The 10,363-nt window shown below is 53.6% G+C and overlaps 3 protein-coding genes across 3 annotated transcripts; 2 read left to right on the forward strand and 1 right to left on the reverse strand.

The window, feature by feature from the left end:
• Positions 1-462: 462 nt before the first annotated feature.
• Positions 463-1,920, forward strand: CABS01_06767 (mRNA capping enzyme; the record flags this gene model as incomplete). The annotated part of the gene is made up of 1 exon (XM_060540132.1): positions 463-1,920. One exon carries the CDS (start codon positions 463-465, stop codon positions 1,918-1,920), a length of 1,458 nt encoding a protein of 485 aa, XP_060403816.1.
• A 655-nt stretch (positions 1,921-2,575) lies between these two features.
• Positions 2,576-7,126, forward strand: CABS01_06768 (uncharacterized protein; the record flags this gene model as incomplete). Its single annotated transcript, XM_060540133.1, has 1 exon — positions 2,576-7,126. The coding sequence occupies one exon, from the start codon at positions 2,576-2,578 to the stop codon at positions 7,124-7,126; it is 4,551 nt and encodes a 1,516-aa protein (XP_060403817.1).
• A 1,137-nt stretch (positions 7,127-8,263) lies between these two features.
• CABS01_06769 (SH3 domain-containing protein) lies at positions 8,264-9,801 on the reverse strand (the record flags this gene model as incomplete). Its single annotated transcript, XM_060540134.1, has 4 exons — positions 8,264-8,327; positions 8,383-9,422; positions 9,557-9,660; positions 9,765-9,801. 4 exons carry the CDS (start codon positions 9,799-9,801, stop codon positions 8,264-8,266), a joined length of 1,245 nt encoding a protein of 414 aa, XP_060403818.1.
• Between the last annotated feature and the right edge of the window lie 562 nt (positions 9,802-10,363).

Below are 10,363 nucleotides of genomic sequence, written 5' to 3' on the forward strand. Positions count from 1 at the left end.
TGCGACACGTACCGGACCTGCCTGCAAGCACGAGACAGCCCGCACTGCGCCTACCTACTTAGTTGAAATGCCGAATTGCGTTCAAAATATTTCCAAGATGTCAAGTTGGCTATATCCAAACATAAGCAGCATATATGAGGAGACAGCATAGTAATCATGAATATTGTTCTTTGGGTCCAGACTGAGAAAGAGCGTTCGTTTCTAACACCACACCTTCCGTACCTTTAATGAATCCATAGGTGGGTTTTACCTTCCTCAGCAGGTACCCCAGTATACTCCCCCTACCTCTTGCGACGCTTCGCAACAGCAGCTTCTGTTCCTCTCCAACAGTTCGCATCAACTTTCTCACACCCGTACTTTCACAATCAAATTCTGGAAACAAACACAACAGCCTGCAATCCCCCCGGGAGACGAGAATATTTGCCTTTACAAACAAAGAATTCTCACGTCTGATTCGAGACAATGGCGGGCTACGACGACGACGATTCGTACGAGCGAGAGTCTCATTCATACGACGCGAAGAAACGCAAAAGATCACAATCGCCCTCGAGAAACGGCAATTCCTCGCGAAGAGGCAACAAGCGCGAGGATGGAACCGATGAACTTCCCCAACCCTACAATGCGAAGGAGCTTCAGCCCGCTAAGCGCCGAGCCGTCTCTCCCTCCGAACAGCCTCGCAAGCAGAAGCGACCGGGTGCCCGAGCTCGCATATCCGAGTCTGAAAGAGAGGCCATCCGCCAGAGAGCACTCGACAGGGAGAAGGAGTTGGAAGCTGCGGCCCACGCTGCAGCTGAGCGTCAGCGCGGCACCAACAACGATGTCGTCACGCAGCATTACAACAGTGTACCAGAGCGCGGTAGGGACTGGAGACGAACCGACAGCAAGATCAAGGGCCTGCGCGCCTTCAACAACTGGATTAAGAGTTGCATCATTCAGAAGTTCTCGCCAGATGAAGACTACACCCCGGGCTCTCGTGAGCCGGGCGCAAAGGAGTTACTCGTGCTTGACGTCGGTTGTGGAAAGGGAGGTGACCTTGGCAAATGGCAGCAAGCACCTCAATCAGTAGAGCTCTACGTCGGTCTCGATCCTGCGGATATCAGCATCGACCAGGCTCGAGAGCGTTACCGCCAGATGGGTAGCCGCGGAGGCGGTGGCAGGGGCGGTAGAGGAGGATACAGACGGCCACCTCCTCGGCTTTTCGAGGCACGCTTCCAGGTCAAGGACTGCTACGGCGAGAATATTGAGGACGTTGAGATCATCAGACAAGTCGGATTCGACACCAGTCCTCTCAGCCGACGAGGATTCGACGTGGTGAGCATGATGTTTTGCATGCACTATGCCTTCGAGACGGAGCAGAAGGCTCGGACCATGCTGCGCAACGTGGCAGGCTCATTGAAGAAGGGAGGTCGCTTGATCGGTTGTATCCCCAACTCTGACGTCCTTGGTGACCACGTTCGCAAGTTCAATGAGCAACAGGAAGAGAAAAAGAAGAAGGCCGCAGAGGAACCGCCGCAAGAAGCAGAGGAAGGCGAATTGGAAGATGGCGAGGCAGACCAGTCGGCAGAGTGGGGCAATTCCATTTATCGAGTCCGATTCCCGGGCAAGACACCTGCAGATGGCGTCTTCCGCCCGGCATTCGGTTGGAAGTACAACTTCTTCCTCGATGAAGCTGTCGAAGAGGTCCCCGAGTATGTTGTGCCGTGGGAAGTCCTCAGAGCTCTTGCTGAAGACTACAACCTTGAGTTGCAGTACCACAAGACCTTTATGGAGATTTGGGACGCGGAGAAGGATGACGAGACCTTGGGCCCTTTGAGCGAGAGAATGGGGGTTCGGGAACGCGGCGGTGGACGTCTCCTTGTTTCACCAGAGGAGTTGGAGGCGGCGAGCTTCTACACTGCTTTCTGCTTCTACAAGGTCTAAACAGGGGGGAGTTGGCACTCTACCTCACTTTTCAGCATCTCTCGAATCTCCATTCTCAGTTTCCGCAACAAACCAACCAACATCATCAAACAAGACGTACCGCGCATGGTACGCGACTACCACGCTTCGCGCGCAAGCAAGTGTCGGATCAAAACAACCAAGATATAGATATGGCGACACGAGGCACTGTGTCGTCGGGGTTTGGCGTCTATTTACAGTATGATGGTATCATCACTTTTGCTTCGGCAACGCGCCTTCCTCCACCTGAGTCGTCAGCCGCAGTCGTCTCAGTTTTGGATCTTTTCGAGTTGATCCCTGAAAAATTTTCACCCTCCTTCCCCCTTCACTTCCTTCACTCCTTCCTTCCTTCCCTCAAATTCCATTGCTTGCTGCCTGATTCATCGACCTTCCCTCCTTCCTGCCCTCCTTCCTGCCCTCCTTCAGGCAACTGATTTTGTTTACCTGACCTACTTTCTCTCACACACAACTCTGGAAATTCATTCTTGTTTTCCCACCTTCTCAAAGTTCACTTTTCCTTCCCCATCCCCAGATCTATCGGTGATTAACCACGCGGTTCATCATTTTTGCTCATTCCTCCTCATTCCTCCTCATTCCCATCATCAATCACCCCGAAGCCACAAGGAGTTCACTCATTATGGCGGAAGACCCTGATCCTTGGGCTTCTTGGACTTGGCCCGATGACAACAGCCAGGTGACTTCCTTTGAAGCTCCCGATGCGAAGAACGGTGAATCGGACGCTACGACTGAAGCTCCCGATGAGAAGAACGGTGAATCGGATGCTACGATTGAAGCTCCCGATGCGAAGAACGGTGAATCGGACGCTACGACTGAAGCTCCCGATGAGAAGAACGGTGAATCGGATGCTACGATTGAAGCCCCCGATGAGAAGAACGGTGAATCGGATGCTACGACTGAAGCTGATACAGGCGGCTGGCCTACTGATGAGAACGAGCCCGATACAGGCGGCTGGCCTACAGATGAGAACGAGCCTGATGTGTGGGACAAGAAACCGCCTGCTGATCCCGAGCTGCCCCCTCGCATCTTTGTCGACATCGAGCATCGGATCATCGGCAACGACAAGATCCCCAAATTCCCCCCCCCTCCCGAGGCTTCTTCAGTGGAGGAAACAAACCCAGTTGTTACTCTCGACAAATGGAGACCTGTATACGTCCCTACGGCGAAAGTTTCAGATATCGGCGCCCTCTCAATCGACACGCAGCAGATCATTTCGAGCATCCGTGACACTGCTCTTGAGTCGCTCAAGATGCGCTGCCTTATTGGCACGAAGAAGTCAATCACGGGATATTGCGACACGACTCTCACAGCCGCGGGAGCGGACTCGATTGGCAACACCTACACCTTGATGTCTGTGGTCAACTCTCAAACCCTCCCGGGTGAGATAAGATTTACGCACAAGTTCAAGCGTCACGGGAAGACGTTCATCAGCGCTCGTCTTAAGATACCCATCCACGCTCTTTGCAGAGTCCCCAGCCTGACATTCTTCGATGATCAGAATAACGCTGCACAGATGGCGTTGATGGGAGGCATTGTCCGACTGCGCGACCATGTTGCAATCAACCTCATCGCCGACAAGTCCCAGGTCTGGTCAGCTGTCCTCTCTGACAAGTCTTCAGATGCCGCAACTCAGAAGCGTCTGACCGAGTGGATCGACAACGTCATCTGTCAAGACACACAGATGCAACTCACCATCATCCTCCCGCCGAACCAAGCCAGTGTGAGTACCTATTTCAACAGGCTTGTTGACGATTTCAAGCGGTTCCAGCAAATCCCGCGCGCGATCTGGGTCAACGCAGATGCGTACTTCAAAGACCCTAAGAACCCCCGGCAGCTCAATTGGTCAACGATCCAGGTCGGAAACCCCAGACCCGATCTACCTAATCCGGCACACATCATCTTCCAAGATGACACTACTCGTATGCTGGCTTTGCAATTGTCGGCCTATGAGGAGTTTGAGATTGAGAACAGCGCTGCTGCTGAGCTGGAAGATATGCCTATCTCCAATGTCACCATGTTCCCTGATCGTCTTTCACAGTGGAACGATGATAAAACCAAAGACTACGGTGTCCCACCCGATGGAACCCACCAACGCTATGTGGCAGTTCTATCTCAGCTGACAGATTCGCAACGCGCTTACATGCCCGAGCTCAACTCTCCATTCGCAGTCCGTTTCGAGAGTTCCCTCGCCGTACCCTCGCCGCGTCAACACCCAGTCGAGAACGCCGACCCTCTGGCTTTGAAGCGCCGTGCCCTGCGTCACCTTATAGGCATCGCTAGAGACCTCTCACACGAGTGTGACACGGAGTCTTACAAGGCAGCGGGAGAGGTCAAGGACAATGCCAGAGGAGACCGCAACGGCGAGATGGCCATCGCTATCGCGTCCACCTTTCCGAGTCCCCTCCCGAACTCTGTCCGAGGTGACATCAGTCCTAAAGTAGCGGACGACGATGCAACACTGATGATCGCACTTTCACATGTCGACAAGTTCTTCCCCATTCACTCCGACCGTGATGAGTGGATCGAAACTCTCATGAAGACCTTCGAAGGCATCTCTCTCGTGGTTCCGTTTGCACGAACCCCGCCCTCTTGGCCCGCTATCCGTATCAGGCCTCCAAGAGGTGCGGATGTTGATCACGTCTACATTGCACTCCGCGTTCCGTGTGAGCAAGGTTGGCCTGAGCCGTATGCGGTCCCTCCGATGCAGTTCAAGACTCATACGATGCCCATCGGTGGTTTCAAGGATGTACAGGACTATGCAATCGACCATGAGCTTACCTACACCATCAATCTTGTACTCACGCCCAACGACAAGACCACTAAGGCTGAGATGGCTGCTGTGTCGACAATGGCCACTGCTTCTGAGGGCACATTTCACAACACGCTCTGGCAGTATACCGCTAAATTCCAGACAACCCAGTCTGTCAATATCATTGACAAAGTTCCCGCGCTGGCAGATATCTTGAAGATCCCTAAGCCACATAACATCATTGCCAATTCTCTCAAGGAATGCCCTGCTCGTCTCTGCGCGTACATCGGTGTTCCTGGTTCGGGCAAGACAACATTTGCGCTGCGGGTGTTGGCTCTGATGGTCGCGAATGCTGGCTCCAAGGCTGTCTGGTCTGTGCATTCCAACGAGCTTTGCAATGATGCTGTGCGCAAGATCCAAGCATCCCTTAAAGATCCCAAGGGGGTCGTTCGCCTTCACACCCTCAGGGCAACAATCGCTGCTCTGACCGGCCGATCTGCACAGCCGCAGCCGCAGCCGCAGCCGTCGCATCCCTCATCGAAGCTCTCCGCTGCTGAAGAGGTGGTCTCTCAAGCCATCGCCACCGCTGACCGCGAGTCTCTAAGCCAGAACGTTCTCGAAGACGGCGACTCCCTTGCAAACTACGCGCTGTACTTTGCACAGACTCAAGGACTCGAGACCTTCCATACATTGCTGGAGCTGCGCGACAAGCACAGGTTGACTGACGAAGAGAAACTTCGAGCCAATGATGACGCCATGCTACTTCTCAACACAATTCTTCCTGTGATCCGCGTCCTTGTCGGCACCCCGTACGCTGTGTCAGAATTTGCTCGCGCCACAAAGCTGGAGCATGACAAACTTGGTAAATGGTCTCCTAATCTCATCGTTATCGACGAGGCAGGACGCATGCCGGAGTCGCAGTGGTGGATGGCCGTCGCCTATCATCAACCCGAGCTCATCATCACAATGGGCGACCCCAAGCAGTTCAACCCCATGTCTAAGAGTCTCGACAGTCATGGCCATGAGAATTGGCGCTCGACATTCGGACCCCAGCGTCGGATGCCTATCATCACTCGCGCGGAGAAAGCAGGCGGCTTGGCAACTTCTCTGATCACCAATAACCGCAACCATGGTCGCATTGCAGAATGGGCTGCAGACGCCATCTATGGCGGACGTATGAACATCGTGAAGCTGAGAGGTCCTGTGGTTGACTTCTTCCGCGATCTTGGTCGTACTGCTCTTCGTCTTGATGAGGCTACGTGCAACAGTTTCATGGTCAACATTCCCGAGGGAGATGAGAAGCTGGTTGGCGTTTCCTATGCCAACGTTGCAAATCGAAACTATACGTTTCACCTCATTTTCCAGTTGTTCCAGAGTGGATTCCCCTCCACCCTGGATACTGGTAAGCAGGGAAATATGATGGTGATCTGCGGATATTCCAGCCAGCTTGCTCTTTATCAACAAGAGTGGGCCAAGTTTAAGGCGAACGCTTTCATCAAGGACAATGTCTCTTTCCGTACTGTTGATGACTCGATGTCTGCGGAGGCTGATATTGTTATCTTCGATACCGTTCGCTCTCTGTTACTGGGATTTCTTCCGCATGCCTCTCGCATGGCCGTTGCCGCCACCCGAGGCTGCGGACTGATGATCACCCTCGTCAACGCAACCAGCTGGACGAAGAGAAGCGAAGGAAGTCAGGCGCAGTCGAATGCTGCACGTACCAACTTGATGCTGAATTACTGGAACTGGCACTTCGCTCGCGGCGCCATTGCCAACACGCGCCCTGAGCAGAAGGGATGTGGCTTCAACCTGATGTGCACGAAGTGCAACTGCCCTGGCCATGAAGACTACAATTGCGGCATCCAGATCAAAAAGCGCAAGAATGACGAGCCCGCGCGGGTAAAGAAAGTTCGACCGTGCAAGCTGTGCAAGGGATCTCATCACCACATCTATTGTGATCAGGAGATCCCGAGTTCTGCTTTCTTCGACGAGACTCGTCTTCGTCCTAGCACCACCGCTGCCATCAACGACGATGCAGACCAAGAAAACCCTGATGATTCTGTCCATAACGTTGAGGTTGAGGTCACTAATGTCGCCACCGGCACTCGTCGCAAGCGTTTAGAGATCACGGGTAACATCGATCCCGCCACAGTCACCAACAGCAATGCGGCCCTGAAGTTGGAGATCCGTTCTGCCACTCGCGCTAAACTGGACACCGCTCGAGCCGCTCTTAGCGAGCATCACCCAGAGCATCCCATGCTTGCAAAGCAGGATGCAGGAGAAGGCGTCATTGTGAACAAGAGCCAGGCCATTGGTCGAACTGACTTGGAGGATGACGATAGCGATCAGGGAGATGGTGAGGAGGAACGGGAGCATGGCAACGGCGGTCAGGGAGATGATCAGGGAGGAACTCAGTGGTAGAGAAGTAGACTGGCATTGGACTGGTTGCGATGACTTCATGTATACCCTAGTTTAGCTTGCAACGAATCGATTCACAATTGGGATTCGAAAGGTACTGGATTAGGTTGGCTCACTCCGCCGATGCCTGGCCTCATATGGTGCTTAGATTTGGACCATGCCAACAAGCACACGCCGTGCCCTCTCACGAACTGAATAAACTGTAGTATGGATACTAACAGCAAGCAAAGAGTTCTACCGCCATGGTCGAAAGCCTGCTTCGGTAACTAAAGCCGCAATGTACGAGTCAAGATAGATACTGATTGACAGCTCTTGAAGTCTCGGTGAAGATTGTATGCCTAACAATCCTCTCAAGTGTTGTTCTGCGAAGGAGTGAGGTTGATCTGCTAGTCACCTCCTGACTCAGCAGAGTACCAGCTCCAGAAACAACGTTTCAACCCGCATCGATAAGCTTTCCCCAGATCGTCCCAAGGGTCACTGAAACAAGTTGCCCCTGCTTTGTACCCGTCGGCAAGCAGCAAGTGTCGATCCTTCCTGGCATCATGGTTCTAATGCCCACCTGTTGATCTATGTTTTTTTGATACATTTTGAAAGGAGTGTATCAGCCTCGGCTCATTCCACAACACCATGATGGGGAAGGTTCTCCCAAGGGCACGGAATCTTGAGGCACAACCAAAGCCGGTCCGGGCCGTATGTGGTCTTTGCTATAAACCCCGTCTGTGCCACTGCCTCATCACGCAGTCAATTTGTCACTTGGGGATACGGATGGTGCGACGAAGAATGTCATAAGACGGAATGTTCTTTTCGTTCTCCCAAAGCCTATGGCCTATGATGGACGTTTATGCTGTGAGGCAATTACACAAGAAGAAATATCTCCCCGCGCCTCCTTGATCCAAACGCCAGGACTTGTTAAAACGAGGTTTGGTCGTTATCATTAAGGACGTCGTTGGAAAGCAGGATGGGAAAGGACCATCCGGAGTATCATGAAAAAGCAATAGGATCCTACGGTGACGTTTGCTCTCCTCCACTATCCCCTTTGTACCTGCATCAGGTATGCATTTTGGTTCGATCATGCTTCGAGTGGAAAGCATTCGGGTATTCAGGTTTGCACCAGGTTCGCGTTCGAGCCGTCGATTCAGCTTACTCACGCATCTTCACGTAGTTGCTGGGGAAGATGCCGTGTCTCGTTCCGATCATGCCGGTCCTGTCGTCAATATTAGCTTTACACCCGTAAAAGCAAGAAATACCCTTTCACATACCACCAATCAGTCTCGCTCTCGGTCTTCTTCAGCACCGTGATAACGTCGCCCTTCTTGAATCCTAGATCACCAGGCTGGTCGGCATCAAATGTGAACAGCGCAACGGCCTCGTTCTTCTTGAGCATGGCCGCCTTGCCAGTGAAGTTCGGCTTGGGAGCAGCCGGTCTACCAGGAGGACCCGTCTTCTGGTCGTTGAGGCCGAAGTTGGGCGATGGGTTGTCTCTGTAGACGTAGTCGTCATTGCCTCTTGAAGCAAATGTGTTGGAGCGTGAGACTCCAGTGTTGGAACGCGAAACTCCACCGAAACCGCCTCCAGCAGGTCTATCATAGACATCGTCCTGCCATGTGCTGGATCTCTTGGGTCCTCCAAACTCGCTGGCGCCACTATCTCCACCACCAAACACACTGCTGCGGTTGTTGTTTCCAAACTCTCGGCTGTTGTTGCCGTTCCAATCGTCCTGGCCCTGGCCCTGGTCGTAAACGGGAATGTCGTTGTACATGGAATCGTTAGCCTGACCGGTGCGGCCGGCATTGAAGGCGCGGGAGTTGAGGATGTTCATCAGGGGCGCGGCCTGGGGCGGGGAGCGGACGCTGCCGGTCAAGATCTGGGCGGCGGTGTAGCGGGTGCCGTACAGCTTCTCGTTGGCGTCGCGGCGCTCGATGATCACGGAGCCCTCCAGCGAAACACCGGCGAAAAGACCCTTGGTCTTGGAGTAGGAGAATATACCGGCAACACTCTTCAGGGAAGCGGCACCGGCGGCCTCGGCGTTGCGGCCCACGGGACCAGCGGCGATGGAAACGTTTCCACCAAGCGTAAGCGAACCAGCCTGCGCGAAGGTCTTGACGGCACTCGCATCGTTCAGAATAAAGACGAAGTCGGTCAACTCAAAACCAATCTGACCACCAAATCCCGCACCTGCCGTGCCGATAGCGCTTGGCGCACTCCATGATCCATCAGGCAGTCGCGAGACAACGAGACCGCTACCGAAGCGACCAGAACCGAGGAAACCGGCCTTGAGGACGGTGAGAATCGCGAGACCCTAATTACACGCATGATCTGTCAGTATCGCATCCGCTTGGGTGTGGTTATCGTGAGCGGTGGGAGGCCTCTGGGCACCGAATGCGCCAAGGCAGGCGGGGATGGGTAGATCGCGGGGTGGGAAATATGGCTCACCTTCGCGTTGGCAAGGACGGAGGGAGGAATGATCTTGTCGGGGCTGAAGGCTTGACGAGGGTCGATAAACGACGTCAGGATCTTGCCGCACTTTTTGCATTCCGCTATTATGGTTCGGTCAGCTCATCTGTTGCGACTCAATAGGACGACGGATGCGATGGTGCAGCGGGATCACCGGCACCAGCCAAAAATTAATGGGTGGACTTACACGCCATAGACGACGGGAGCGGGTTGTGGAGGCCCATGCTGACGGTGTACCGAGGTGTCGAGAGAGGAATTACGATTGAGTCGGACGTTGTTCCCTCTAGATTCGGTTGGGGAGGAAGTAGGAGTGGGAAGGTGTCGAGGATTGGAGGTGAAGAAAGGAAAAGATGAAGGAGAGATACAAAGAGGTGAAAGCGTATGCCTAGGATTGCGATTAGGGATTCGTAGGTCAGGTAAGTATTACGGATACGGTTTCTGGGGGATCCTCCCTCGCCCACTATTCCCGCCGCAGCTGCGTGCACCCACACCTCCACGTAATTAACGATTTAGTGGGGTTGTGCCGCGGGGGTTAGCAGCGTGTCTTGTTTGACTGTTCGAATGCAGCAGGTCTTAGGTACTTTAAGGTAGGTAGGGAAGCTGCTTTTATCTTGTCTTATCGCGCGGGATTCGGGCCCCGTCTTTCCGAGGCACTTTTACTACACCTCCTCAGCCTCTTCAATAGCGAACGTCGTTCCATATGCACACGTCTGCGCTTACGAGTGGAAGCTTATCACCTGCTTCCTTAACTACCTAGCTCCAAGGTCGAGTCCAGGGCCGAAGTGA

This window comes from Colletotrichum abscissum (genome assembly GCF_030869225.1).
Source record: "Colletotrichum abscissum strain IMI 504890 chromosome Unknown Scaffold_14.1, whole genome shotgun sequence".
Lineage (NCBI taxonomy): Eukaryota > Fungi > Ascomycota > Sordariomycetes > Glomerellales > Glomerellaceae > Colletotrichum > Colletotrichum abscissum.